General features: G+C 45.3%; 1 gene segment (V, D, J or C); it reads right to left on the bottom strand.

Moving 5' to 3' along the window:
- LOC119965091 overlaps positions 1–12,196 on the bottom strand; it is a 36,514-nt gene extending 24,318 nt beyond the window's left edge. Inside the window, 4 exon segments of the C gene segment in view lie at positions 4,692–5,009; positions 8,183–8,500; positions 11,602–11,961; positions 12,085–12,196. Coding sequence covers positions 4,692–5,009; positions 8,183–8,500; positions 11,602–11,961; positions 12,085–12,133 — 1,045 coding nt within the window.
- Positions 12,197–15,217: the final 3,021 nt, after the last annotated feature.

Genomic DNA, 15,217 nt, shown 5'->3' with positions numbered 1-15,217 from the left:
TATCAGATTAGTTCAGGTGGCTAGTGGAGTTACGTATAGTTACTGCAGTTAGATCTTGTAAACCTTATAACTAGTATCAAAGTTAAAGTAACGTACTCATGCAATTATTGTTATAGTTACTCAATAAACCTTTTATTACTACTGGACGAGTTCGAGTTTTCTTCATCAAGATGCAGAGGACCTCATCATTTACCAAGGATTGAGTAGCACGTTACCTACCACACAGGTAACAAAACATGGTACCAGGCGTATGGCTTTAACAGAACTAACTAGATTAGGTTAGACAAAAAAATTGAGGAAAATTCAGACCGGATATTCGACTGTTGAAGGACTTCGCACAGATGGATCCTCGACAACTAAACGATTCGATGGATCACGTTCAAGTATCAATGCAGCTGAAAACTGACGGTAACTTAAGTAATAACTGGAAAATATTGATACAAAAGTTCCAAGTATATATGGCAGCTAATAATTTAAACACAGTCTCTGAAGAAAGGAATATAGGAATACTACTCGGAAGAGTAGGACAGGAAGCTATAGAGACCTCTAACTCCTTTAATTTCTTGGAAGGTGAAGACAAAACTAAATTTAAAGTGATTATCACAAAATTTGAAGAACACTGTAAAAGTCAGTCTGGTGAGATGCTGGAAAGATTTATCTTTTGGCATAGATGCCAGAGAAATGGTGAGCCCATCACTGATTTTATTATAGACCTCCAGGTACTAGTACAAGGCTGTAATTGTGCTAATTTTAGAGATGCTATGATATTGGATCAATTAATTTATGGACTATCTGAAAAGTATTTGAGGGAAGAACTTTCACAAAAAAAGTGATGAACAAAAACAAAATCAATACTTTGAGTCTTTACAAAGCCAGAATCATTATCTAGAAAGTAAAATCCGTAAAAATGGCGCGAATACTCACCACGAGGCAGAATCTCACTCGATGCAACAGCACTTTTTGATTGGCAGCCACCTTGAGCGAGAGTGTTCAGGCCAGTACACACATGCGCACTACCCTAAAAGACGCAAACTGGCAAAATAGAGTTCTGCGCATGCGCAGTTGCGAAAAGAGCGCACAGTAAAGGAAACTCGGATTGCGCATGCGCAAGCGAGCCCTGCGCATGATGTCACGAGCAGCATGACGTCAGAGGACCCGGACCACGCCCACTTAAAAAGGAAATGCACGAAAATTTTAAAAACGACATTTAAAGCTGCAAAACCCAATTTTCTTACATCAAAAGACAGAACAATGCCTGAACTTACACGAACAGTTGAAAATAACTTTCACAACACCCTGGAACAAGCAGTCTGCACCACTCAAAGTGAAGAGCACAATAACAATTCCGAAACAAAAAGAGATGATTTGTCTATCGAACAATACACACAATACTGCTCAGACATGGCTGAGTTATTCGGATATGCTGATCACAGCATCAGCAACACGATTGCTCAGCTCAACACTTCTCTACTCATGGTAGATGAATCCACTATCATGATGCCATGGCAGATCGTTGATACATCGGATAACAGCAACCTGTCAAATACCCAAGAAGAGGACGATGCCCCAGAGAGAGCACAGAACGACTCCGTTGAGAGAGCACAGATCGACTCCACAGCGAGAACACTTCACGACTTCACAGAGAGAGCGATGAAAGACTCCACAGAGAGAGCGACAGAAGCCTCCACAGACAGCTCGTTGAGACTCCAAAATGGAAGCAAGCAAACACTCCATAGCGAACGCCATGCATGAACAAGACTATGAAGGTCTATCCACCTTATTTGAGCAACCAGCAGCAGACTATGAAAGTCTACCAAGCTCACGTGAACAACAAAAAGACTATGAAAGTTTACCCAGCTCATTTAACCAACAAGAAGACACTGACTGTCTACCCACTGTATGTGAAATAGTGACAATGTGATCACAATTGACATACAGGATGTGCAGGATCACAGCAAGACTGACATATCTCAGCTTGTCTGCACAGAAGCACTCAACAATCAGAGTCGGGCTACTCATGAGTCCAGAGAGATCACGTCAATAGAAATCTTGAAGATTTTGACTCCAGAAGAGGAGCACCAAGAAACCACTGGCTATTCAAATGAACCAGGAATAACTCCAGGAGAGGAGCACAAAGAAATCAATGATGATTCAAGTGAACCTGAAATGAGTCCAAAAGAGGAGCACCAAGGAAGCAAAGGAGAGGAATCAAATCCACCACAAATGACTGACGTCACCAACATCAATGCAACATCAGATCATTCTCACAATTCTCAAGAAGAAATGCTCAATGTAACAGATATCACAACGGACACTGACACCAATAACTGTGACAATGACTCAAATCATCCACACGGAACACTAATTGAGCGCACCAAGAACAAACACCGCAAGACGCATAGCAGAAACAAGAACAACAACAGCAACAACAAAAACAGCATACTCGCAACAAGAACAACAAAGAAAACAACAAGCATAACAGAAACAACAAGCATGACAAGAAAAACGAAAAGAACAGCGACGAAAACAACAAAAAGAGAAATAACAGGCACGACAAAAACAACAACAAGAACAACAACAAGAACGACATCAAAAACAACAAAGACAGAAACAACAAAAACAACAACAATGAAACAACGACCTGTACAACATGGTACAACTCTGCACATGAAGGACAATGCCACAGCACACTGCAAAACAATGACAAGACTACAAACATGCCATGGCATGACAAAAAATCTCATGAATTCGCATCTGCTCCAGAACAAGCAAGCACACCAGCTTTCAAGGCAGACGACACACAAGATCAATCCCACAAGCACAGGAAAAAGTCCAGGTCAGACAACGGTGCAACACAGAATCGCTACCACAAGCATAGAGAAAAAAAAAGTCTAAATCAGACAACAAAGCGATTCGACCATTCGAACACCTCATGATGACTTGTTGGTCACTCAAACGCAAGAACACTGATGACGCTCACAAAGAAATGACGACATCAACATCACCACTTCGACAACAGAAGAGGAAAGCAACTCAACCGAACAAATTCATAAAATTTGGACTCACAATTTTTAAAATCATGATTGGACTCATAAATATTAATTGGCTTTGTATTATCATCAATATCATCACAATTTGTACATAACATCATTTGTCTACCTGTTTCAGGCAAACGAGAAGAAAAACCTAAGAGACTAAACGTATTAACATTTGACTGATTAATTCATTGATTGTTAAATTTTCTTTACCACATACAGAAAATGTGTAACACAAGAAAAAAAAGGTGGATGTAGTGATCTCTGTATGTGCATGTACATAAGGGGTTAATGTATAATCAGTAGCACCACATGACCACTAGAGGGCTGGACCAACAGGGGTATAAAAAAGCAACCATATTGTGACTCTCCCCCTCTCTCTTGGGTGCACTGTGACCAGTGCAGTTCAGATGGCTAGTGGCATTACGTATAGTTACTGTAGTTATGTCTTGTTAACCTTATCACTAGTATCAAAGTTAAAGTAAAGAACTCATGCAATTATTGTTATAGTTACTCAATAAACCTTTTGTTACTACTGGACGAGTTTGAGTCTTCTTCATCGAGATTCAGAGGACCTCATCATTAACCAAGGATTGAGTAGCACATGTTACCTGCCACACAGGTAACAAAACATTAATGTTAACAAGAGCAGAATTTAAAATCCCATTGGGCCAAGAGAGGTTGTAACTGCTCAGAGTGGTAAGAGGATTTCTCTTCAGCTTCTCTTCCTGTCATGTACAGGAATTCAACAGACACTCAATCGGCTCAGATATTGGAATGGTATTCCATGCTTCGGGAAGTCTTCTGGTGTAGTGGGTAGCGTCCCTCCCTCTGGGACAGAAGCTCTGGGTTCAAGTTCCTCTTCAGGATTTGATGGCCATGGAAGGTGTGTGCATACTGCGGCCAAACAGGTTGATTATCAGTCTGTAAATCCTTCCAATTGAGACATGTTTGTTTGGACATGTGAGCTGCATGGGGAATGGCAAGGATGAATTGTACAGGGAGCTCGCCACTGGCACCGGGCCCACTTGCCGCCCATCCCTTCGCTTCAAAAATGTTTGCAAACATAACAAGAAGTCCTGTGACATGGACCACAAGTGTTGGGAGCAATTTGCCAGCGTTCGCCAGGGCTGATGGACAGCAGTGAAGGTGGAAGTGAAAAGAGGCGAAGAGAAGAGACGCAGCAAGACATGAGGCGACACCGCAAAAAGAGAGCCAGATGCTGACAACAATCAGTGACTGACTGGCGCATACCTATCGTCTCTCGAGACAGGGAAGCTAGCAAGAAGAAATCCCTCCAATAGGCCTGATTGCAGGCAGTAAAAAGCGGGTTAGCCATACTGCAGAAGGCAACAGCAAACCACTGTTGTATTTTGCCAAACATAAACATGGGCCAATCAAATGGAAGCCCACAGTCACCAATCCCTTCTTAGGGCATTGTACCTGAAGGAGTAGGACGATTCCATGCTTAACTGGACTCAGACTTTTTAGAAAAAGTGAAAAAATTTTGAGGGGAAAGAAGTGTTTGGCAGGAAGGAGAAAGTGAAATCTTTGGAAAAAACTGAAAGTAAAATTGTGTTTGGTTTTAGAACATTTAACGTTAATTAAAACATATGGAGTAAATAGTTAAAGAAAATTAGGCTACAGTGTCCTTACCATTTCTTTTCCTCAAACTGTGCCTCACAGGAAATGATAGTGAAACATGTTGAATTTCACAGGTGTACACAGAGCCAGAATCCCACTCATCTACAGCAACTGTTAACTCACTCCTGGAAGTATAGCTCCCATTTGTATTTAGAACCGATGGTAGAGTTTGTGATCTGGAAGCTGCTTTAACCTGGCTATTGACAAGCCACCTAAAGAAAATGCTTTCAGGATAAAATCCAACAGCCAGACACACAATTGTTGATGTCTTCTCCACATCAATCTCTTCAAATGTTGGTGGCAAAACATAGATGGATGGCGGAATCGGGTCTAAATGAATAGAGATGGTTAATGGTCAAAGTAGTATTTAACAGAACTTAGATCATGTTCAAGGAAAAACATACATTTACAAACCATCTTTTCAGAACATCCCAAAGCTCGTCAGAACAAGTGAAGGCATTTGTTGACAAATGTGGGATTGTAATTTGCACACAGTAAAATCCCACAATAACAATGGGAAGAATGTTTAGTGGTAGCTCAAGAAAATAAAATCTTATTAGTTTGATTATTCCAATACTAAACTTCGATATAAATACCAAAGCAATATTTTCTAGACAGCTTCTATATGTCATAGTAACATAATAGCAGTTCCAAGCAAGGGAAGGTCTTGGTTCTGTCTAGTTTATCAATTCAGTATTCCTATGCGGCATTTCAAACAACCCTGGATCACATGTACAGATGGAACCGTCCGCTCTTTCTTAAAACCGATGCAGGTTTCTTGTTTCACCGTGCATGCCAGTAATCTATTCCACATGCTTGCACTCGTAAAGAAGAAGGTTCCTCCTGCATTCCCCTTTTTATGTTGTCCTTAATTTGTACATGTGACCTTGTGCTTTAATCCTGTGCATGACAGATAAAGTTACTTGGACTCAATTAGTTCAAACCTTTCCTAATTTTAAACATTGTTTTAAATTAGCAACAACGCATTATGAACAGCATCAAAATATACTTCTGGTGCAAGTAGATTATGTGAGTGAATCAATCATTTTTTCAGTTGGCACAGAAAGGGGAATTCTCTTCAGACACATTTTCTACTTTTTAAAATGTTTTACACAAAGAACCGTATTTATTTATTTATTTAATTTAAAGTACCCAATTCTGTTTTTTTCCAATTAAGGGACAATTTAACATGGCTAATCCACCTACTCTGCACATCTTTGGGTTATGGGGACGAGACACGGGGAGAATGTGCAAACTTCACATGGACAGTACCGAGGGCCGGGATCCAACCTGGATCTTCGGCGCCATGAGGCAGCAGTGCTAACTACTGCGCCACCGTGCTGCCCCAAAGCAGTATTTATAAGAACAATTTTTCCAGATGACAGAATCAGTGAAACATTGTTTGGAAATAGCAGGGCTGTGTAGATTGGAATTACAGGTTTGAAACAAAGACCGACTAGAGGGCTTTAAAATTATAAAAGCTTTTGACAGTAGGCACAGAGAGAAAATGTTTCCACTTCTGCAGAAGAGCATAATTAGAGGCCCTAATGAAGACAGACCCTAATGAATCCAAAAGGAAATTGTGATGAAACGTTTTTAGAGGGATGAGACTGTGCAATCCACTACCACAGGGAGTAGTTGATTTGAGCAGCATTGACACATTTAAGGAGAAGTTAGATAAGCAGATGAGTGAGAAAGATATCGTGGGTTATATTGATAGATAAGGAGGCTCAAGTGGAGCATAAATGGTGGCATTGGCTGATTGGGTTGAAGGGCTTATTTCTGCTGTTTATTCTGCGTACATCTGCATATGTAAAGCCAATTGACACAACGTTTTGTGTCCTGGACAACAAGCATGGGCTGGATTCTCCGCAGCCCCGTGTCGAAATCGTGTTGGACGCGGGGCGGAGAATCAACTTTTCCGACGGAATTGGGCCCGGCGCAGCTCCGGCGATTTTCCGGGCCCCGAACCTCTGTGTGGCTGAGGGGCCATTGCCAGAGGCCTGCCAGCAATACTCCGCCTCCGACTGGCCGAGATCGCGACGGCGTGGAACCAACATGGTATGGCCGGTTGGGACTTTCGCATGGCGGCTGTGAACTCAGTATGCGAACGCCTTGGTGGGGGGAATGGGTGGTCGGCCCCAGATCGGGCCGGTCCGATGCAGGGGCACGCGGCCGATCGAGGGGGGGGCCTAGTTTCTTTATGTGGGTTCACAGTCCAAGTCCGCCAAGGCGCATGGCGTGGCCACTGCGAAGGAGGTGAGGGATCCGGGTGGGAGATATATGATTGTGAGTGGGGTATAGGAAGGGGAGCCGGTGGTGTTGGTAAATGTATATGTCCCAAATTGGAATGATGTGGGTTTTATGAGGGGGTTGTTGGCAGCGATCCCAAATTTGGCCATGCACCAGTTGATCATGGGAGGAGATTTTAACTGTGTCCTAGAATCGAGGGTGGATCGGTCGAGCGCCAGGTCAATGGGTAGGGTACAAATAGCAAGGGATCTGTGGGGATTTATGGAGAGGCTGGGTCTGGGGAAAGGAGTATTTTCACACGTCTCTAAAGGTGTATTCGAGGATTGATTACTTTGTGGTGAGTTGGGAGATTTTGGTTGGGGTGGAGGGGGCAGAGTATGCGGGGATAGTTATCTCGGACCATGCACTCCACTGGCTGGAGATTCGGGTCAGTATGGGATGAGAGCAGAGGCCGGGGTGGAGGTTTGACTCGGGGTTGTTAGCGGATGGAGGTTTTGTGATAAGGTGCGGTTGGCAATTAGGGATTATGTGGAGTTCAATCAGAATGGGGAGGTGTCGGTGGCCATTTTTTGGGAAGTACTGAAGGCAGTGGTCCGGGGGGGGAAATTATTTTGTTTAAGGCTCATGAGGATAGGGAAAGGAGGGAGGAACATGACCATCTCGTGAGCAAGATAGTGGAGGTGGTCAGGGAATATTCGAGGGTGCCCACTGTGGAGGGATTGGCGAGGAGGAAAAAGTTGCTGGGGCAGTTTGACAGGCTGACAACGGGGAGGGTGGTAGGACAACTGCGTAGGGCAAGAGGGGTGCAGTACGAGAATGGGGGGGAAGGCGAGCCGCATGCTAGTGCATTAGCTGCGGAGGCAGGCTGCATCCAGGGAAATATTGCAGATACGGACTGGGGCTGGGGATGTGGTGTCGGAATTGGGGAAGATAAATGAGGTGTTTAGGGAATACTGCCAGAGATTTTACGAGGCAGACCCGGGGGGGAGAGGAGGGGGTCACGGTGGAGGAAGCAAAGAGGCAGGCATTGGAGGAGCCCCTGGGGCTGAGGGAGGTGCTGGATAGTATCAGGGGTATGAAGTCAGGGAGGGCCTCAGGGCCAGGTGGGTACCCAGCGGAATTTTATAAGGAATTTGCAACAGACCTGGCACCACATATGTTGTAACCTCTTTCCATATATGTTGGTATAAAATACATTTTTAAAAAAAATAGTATGTGAGTGATCTCACATGCCTGTTTATTTAACTTACCATCAATACTGACCACTTTTTTGATAGGAGAAGACAGGGCTTCATGTGAAACAACACAGGTGTAACGAAGCCCACTGACCCACTGAAATGTTGATATTGCTAGTTCACTTATAATGGTGTAACTGCCTTCAGATTCCATCAGTAACCCTGAGTTAAAAATCCCCGAAGGTAGCTGGGTGCTGCCCATGTACCAAGACACAGAGACAGTCTCTGGGTAGAAATCGTTGACTACACATACAAGTTTGCTGTCAGTCTGCTGGGTCATTTTCTCAGCCGATGGATGTAGGAGATAAACTGAAGGTGGTTTAGGCGTGATAGCTGAGGTTAGAAGGCAAAGAATAGTTAGCTTCATTTCCTTCCCTTGTAAAACTAAAATATGCAGACTGATATCATTTTTTGTGTGTAGCTTTACTATATTTTGCCGTCACATTTTCATTTTTAAAAAAATATTTTTATTCTCCTCCTTTTTCACATTTTCTCCCATATTTACACCCACCAACAATAAACAATAATCAGGAACAAATATGTCAATCTCCATATCAATAACAACGATCCCATCCTCCCACCAAACCCCAAACATTAGCCCGCATGTTCACATAAACAAATGACAAAAAGGAATTAGTGATCACCCATAGTCGCCATTAACACACACAGCCCCCCTCCCCCCAACCCTCCCACCCACCCCCCCAACTAATGTTCAATGTTATCCAGTTCTTGAAAGTGCATAATGAATAATGCCCATGAATTGTAGAACCCCTATATCCTTCCCCTCAGTTCAAACTTAACCTTCTCAAGAGTCAAGAATTCCAACAGGTCCCCCCCCCCCCCCCCCCCCCCCCCCCCCCCAACACCAGGGCACAGGGTGGAGAGGTTGCCCTCCAACCCATCAGGATCCGCCTTCGGGCGATCGACGAGGCGAAGGCTACAACATCTGCCTCCGCACCTGTTTCCAACCCTGGCTGGTCCGAAACCCCGAATATGGCCTCCCGGGGGCCCAGGTTCAGTTTCACGTACACCACTTTAGAAATTACCCTAAAAACCTCCTTCCAGTAATCCTCTAGCTTTGGACAGGACCAAAACATATGAACGTGATTAGTGCCCCCCCCCCCCCCCCCAACGCTCACACACATCTTCTACTCCTTCAAATAATCGGCTCATCCTCGCCCTCGTGAGGTGTGCTCTGTATACCACCTTCAGCTGTATCAGCCCCAACCTTGCGCACAAGGTGGAGGCATTTACTCTCCGGAGCACCTCACACCAGAACCCCTCCTCCATATCCTCTCCCAACTCTTCCTCCCACTTTGCTTTGATCCCTTCCAGTAGTGCCTTCTCCTATTGCAAAATAGCTCCAAAAACTGTTGACACTTCCCCTTTCTCTAGTCCCCTGTTGTCAGCACTTCCTCCAGCAATGTGGAGGCTGGCTCCACCGCGAAGCTCTGTATCTGCTTTCTGGCAAAATCTCGAACCTGCGTGTATCAGTTTCCCTCCGGTCTAGCCCATACTTCGCTTCCAGCTCCTTGAATCCTGCAAACCGACCCCTAAGAAACAAATCTTTTAGTGTCCTAATCCCCTTCTCTTCCCATTTCCGAAAATTTCCATCCCACCTCCCTGGCTCAAATCTGTGGTTCCCCCGAATCGGCATTCCCCTTGACCCTGCCCTCAACCCTAAGTGTTGGCAAAACTGCCTCCAAATTCTCAATGAAGCTATTATTAATGGACTCCCTGAGTATTTCCCCGGGGCTATCGGGAGCGGCGCTGTTGCTAGTGCTTTCAATCCTGACCCCCTGCACAAACACTCTTCCATTCTGACCCACTGGGAATCAACTCCTCTGACCTGGCTCCACACCTTCTCCACATTCGCCGCCCAGTAGTAATACATCAAGTTCGGAAAATCCAAACCTCCTGCCTGCCTCCCCTCTGTAGCAGCACCTTTCTAACTCTGGCCACCTTCCCTCCCCATATAAACAAAGTCATCTTTCCCTCAATCTCTCTGAAGAAAGCCTTTGGCAGAAAAATCGGCAGGCATTGAAAAATAAACAGAAATCGCAGCATCACGTTCATTTTAACCTCCTGTACCCGACCCGCCAGTGATAGAGGGAGACCATCCCACCTTGCCAGGTCAGCTTTCGCTCTCCCCACCAAACTAGAAATGTTTTTCCTTATCTACTCTGTTCAGCCTCCTCATGATTTTGAATATCTCTATCAAATCTCTTCATAGCTTTGGCCTCTCCAAGGAGAACAGTCCCAACCTCCCCACTCTATCCTCATAACTGAAGTTTCTTCGGGCAGCCCAGTGGCATAGTGGTTAGCATTGCTGCCTCATGGCGCCAAGGACCCAGGTTCGATCCCGGCTCTGGGTTTGCATATTCTCCCCGTGTGAGAATTTGTGTGATTTCGCCCCCACAACCCAAAGTTGTGCAGGGTAGGTAGATTGGCCATGCTAAATTGCTCCTTAATTGGAAAAAATGAATTGGGTAGTACTCTCTTTTTTTTAACAATAACTGAAATTTCTCATCCCTGAAACCATTCTTGTAAACCTATTCCAATGTGTTCACACCCTTCCTGCAGTGTGGCATCCAGAACTGTACCCAATACTCCAGCTGAGGCCTTACTAGTGTCTAGTACAAGTTCAGCATCACTTTCCGGCTCTTGGACCTTGTGCCCCTATTAATAAAGCCCAGGATACTGTATGCTTCATTCACTGCTCTCCTCACCTGACCGTCCATCTTTAATGACCCAAGCACATATACACCCAGGTCCCTTTGCTCTTGCACCACTTTTAAAATTTTATCCTTATTTTATATTGCCTCTCCAAGTTCTTCCTACCAAAATGCATCACTTCTTACTTCTCTGCATTGAACTACATCTGCCACCTATCTGCCCACTTCACCAACATGTCAAAATCCTTTTAAAGTTCTACACTGTCCTCCTCACAATTTATAATGCTTCCAAGTTTTGTATTGACCCAAATTGAAATTGCCTCCTTCACAGCAAGATCTCGGTGATTAATATGTCCCTTATAAATCACAGCCAAGTGGCTGATTGAAAGGACCAAGATACCACAATAAGAGAACACCCCAGGAACAATAGAGCATTGGATGGAGTAGAATTGATGCCTTGTAAAGAGTGAATTGCTTCAGGAACTCCGTGAGACAAGAGCAAAACTGAGCAATAACTATTCCGTGACTGGATTGAAAATAAACCCTGTTTCCTGTTGTTGGAGTTAATCCCACAATGTGGGGGAGTGGCCACATCGTGAGGTGCTGACGGTGAGTAGGCAGATTCATCCTCTGGGGAGCACCCTTCCACCTCAGCAAAGAGAGTCTGTTTGGAGGGAGTTAACACATTCCTACAAATAGGGCACAAGGAATAAATATTTGAGACCAGTCACTATTTCCCACCAATGAGCCTCCACTTACCTGGTTTCACTTTCAGGGACAGTCCACAGCCGCACCAGTCATTCCCATTGCCATCCTTACTCTGGCAGTAATAGTTGGTTGAATCCGTCTGTTTCAAGCTGTCGATTTTTAAGGTTAATTTGCTCTCGTTGGTCCCGGAAAAACGGCTTTCGATCCCAGGCATTCGACTAAAATCTGTAGATCCCGGACTCAAGGACACGAGAAACTTGATGTTTGTAGAGTTAGTGGGGACATAACCCCATTGCATCAAGCGATCATCTTCCTTCCTGCTGGTCACACAACCCAGGGTCACCGTCTCTCCTTCTCGACCATTCACAATTGCCTGCGTAATTCTCAAATTAGCGTTAGATAACACTGCACCTGTAACAGAAGGCAGACAGAAATGTTCCAGGCCACGCAAAAAGGGACGAGTGGAAACAAAAGGATTGGGGGGGTTTTAAGGATGGGGTGGGTGGGTGGGGGATTAGTGGGGTTGTTGCTTACCCATTTGCAGGGACACCAGGAGAAAGGTGCAGATCATCCCCTTCATCATCAACTCTGTTGCCCCAGTTCAGCCTGACCACTGCAGAATTGGGGAACTCAAGTCATGTTCTGTGGCTCAGAGGAGGGTGAGTCATGAACTTCCTTCCCCTATATCGGTATGAATAATTCTGCATTCCTGCCATATGACGTAGGAGCAGAAGTAGGCCATTGGGCCCATCGAGTCCGCTCTACTATTCAATGAGATCTGCCTAATCTGAACTGATAATCCACAACTCCAATTTCCTGGCATATCCCCACGGCAGGCTATTGCAGAAAATACAAAGGCATGGGATTCAGGGTGATTTAGCAGTTTGGATCAGAAATTGGCTAGCTGATGGAAGACAAAGGGTGGTGGTTGATGGAAAATACTCTGACTGGTGTCCAGTTACTAGTGGTGTGCCACAAGGATCTGTTTTGGGGCCGCTGCTGTTTGTCATTTTTATAAATGACCTGGAGGAGGACGTAGAAGGATGGGTGAGTAAATTTGCAGATGACACTAAAGTCGGTGGAGTTGTGGATAGTGCAGAAGGATGTTACAAGTTACAGAGGGACATAGATAAGCTGCACAGCTGGGCTGACAGGTGGCAAATGGAGTTTAATGCAGAAAAGTGTGGGGTGATACATTTTGGAAGGAATAACAGGAAGACAGAGTACTGGGCTAATGGTAAGATTCTTGGTAGTGTGGACGAGCAGAGAGATCTCGGAGTCCATGTCCATAGATCCCTGAAAGTTGCCACCCAGGTTGAGAGGGTTGTTAAGAAGGCATACGGTGTGTTAGCTTTTATTGGTAGAGGAATTGAGTTTCAGAGCCATGAGGGCATGTTGCAGTTGTACAAAACTCTGGTGCGGCCGCATTTGGAGTATTGTGTGCAGTTCTGATCGCCGCATTATAGGAAGGATGTGGAAGCATTGGAAAGGGTACAGAGGAGATTTACAAGAATGTTGCCTGGTATGGAGGGAAGATCATATGAGGAAAGGCTGAAGGGCTTGAGGCTGTTTTTGTTAGAGAGAAGAAGGTTAAGAGGTGACTTAATTGAGGCATAGAAGATGATCAGAGGATTAGATAGGGTGGACATCGAGAGCCTTTTTCCTCGGATGGTGATGTCCAGCACGAGGGGACATAGCTTTAAATTGAGGGGAGATAGATATAGGACAGATGTCAGAGGTAGGTTCTTTACTCAGAGAGTAGTAAGGCCGTGGAATGCCCTGCCTGCAACAGTAGTGGACTCGCCAACACTAAACGCATTCAAATGGTCATTGGATAGGCATATGGACGATAAGGGAATAATGTAGAGGGACTTTAGAAGGGTTTCACAGGACAGCGCAACTTCGAGGGCTGAAGGGCCTGTACTGCGCTGTAATGTTCTATGTTCTATAACGTTTTAATCCCTGGCTGATTAAGAATCTGAGCATTCTTAATGACCAAGCCGCTACAGCTCTCTGAGGTAAAGAATTCCACAGATTAACCACCCTCTGAGAGAAGAATTTCCTCCTCATCTGCCCTAAATGGGTGACCCCTTACTCTCAGATTATGCCCTCTGCTCCTAGACTCTCCCACAAGGGGATACAAGGGGGCGGATCTCTGCCGCTGCCAGTAGCGGGTTTCCTGATCCTGTGGAGAATTGAGAGCGTTGGACTAAAAATGGGATTGGCGCTGCTCTGGTCCCCCACCAGCGATGGCAGCGAGCTTCGCACCCTGCACCGGCATGAGGATGTAAATGGATCATTTGCATCCATCTACTTCTGATTAATAGGCAGGAAGCCCGATGCTCCATGTCCCCGTGCTGCTCCAGGCTCTCGGCCGAGATTCAGGGTTGGCACGGTGCCACAGTGGTTAGCACTGCGGCCCCTCAGCATCAGGGTTCCAGGTTCGATTCCAACCTCGATCACTGTCTGTGTGAAGTTTGCACTTTGCCTGCGTGGGTTTCCTCCGGGTGCTCCGGTTTCCTCCCACAGTCCAAAGATGTGCAGGTTAGGTGGATTGGCCATGATAAATTGCCCTTAGTGTCCAGGGATGTACGGATTAGGTGGGGTTATGGGGTTGCAGGGATAGGTCAGTAGCGGGGCAGTTTCTGTTGGGGGCCTGATGGGGGGGTCTCTGTTGGGGGCCTGATTGAGGTCTCTGGTGGGACAGTCTGATGGGGGATCGGTGAGGGGTGAGGTCACCCTGATACACGCGTACTGTGGGGTTGTGACCCATTATTCCCATGGTGGTGGGGTGAGGAAACCTCAAGTTGTCAGCAAGGTGGGAAAGGATTTGCGTTGTCGGGGGGGGAGGGAGGCCACCCCTGGACCTCGGTATTGGGTGGCCGGCTCAAAATGACTCCATTATACTGGAATTCCGATGGAATCCTGCGTGATCCCCGCCATGCATAAATGTGCATGGCAAAGATGAGGGAATTCCATACCAGGCTTTGCGCGGTCTCCCAAATGGAGATTCCTGCCGATCCTCTCAGCATCTAGTCTGTCAAGCTCCCTGAGAATCCTTCATGTCAGAATAAGGTCGCCTCTCATTCTTCTAAACAGCAACGAGTACAGGCCCTATCTTCGCAACCTCTCCTCATTAAAAAATCCTTCCATATCCAGGACCAACCTTGTGTACCTTCTTTGGACTGCTTCTAATGCCAGTGTATCTTTCCATAGGGGAGCAAAATGTTCACAGGTATGGCCTAATGTGCCTTGTATCACGTTAGCAAGAATTCTGTATTTTTATACTCCATTACTTTTGAAATAAAGGCGAACATTTCATTTGCTTTCCATATTACCTGCTGAGCTTGCATGCTAGCTTCTTGTGATTTAAGCGTTGGGACTCCCAAATCCCTATGTTCTGCATCTTTCTGCCATCTTCCTCCATTTAAATAATATTCAGCTCCTTAATTCTCCCTACCAAAGTGCACAACATCACATTTTCCGACTTTGTATTCATTCCCCAAGTCTTTGCCTTAATCTGTCTATATCCATCTGTAGACTCTTTTTGTCATCCCCACCATTTGCCTACCCACCTATTTTTGTGTCACCCGCAAACTTGGCAACAGTGCATTCACTTCCATCGTCCAAGTCATTAATATATATGTAAATAATTGTGGCTCCAGCA

The sequence above is a fragment of the Scyliorhinus canicula genome, chromosome 4 (assembly GCF_902713615.1).
Source record: "Scyliorhinus canicula chromosome 4, sScyCan1.1, whole genome shotgun sequence".
In the NCBI taxonomy this organism is placed as follows: Eukaryota; Metazoa; Chordata; class Chondrichthyes; order Carcharhiniformes; family Scyliorhinidae; genus Scyliorhinus; species Scyliorhinus canicula.
The sequence above is the reverse complement of the archived record's forward strand: the minus strand, read 5'-3'. Positions and strand labels throughout refer to the sequence as shown.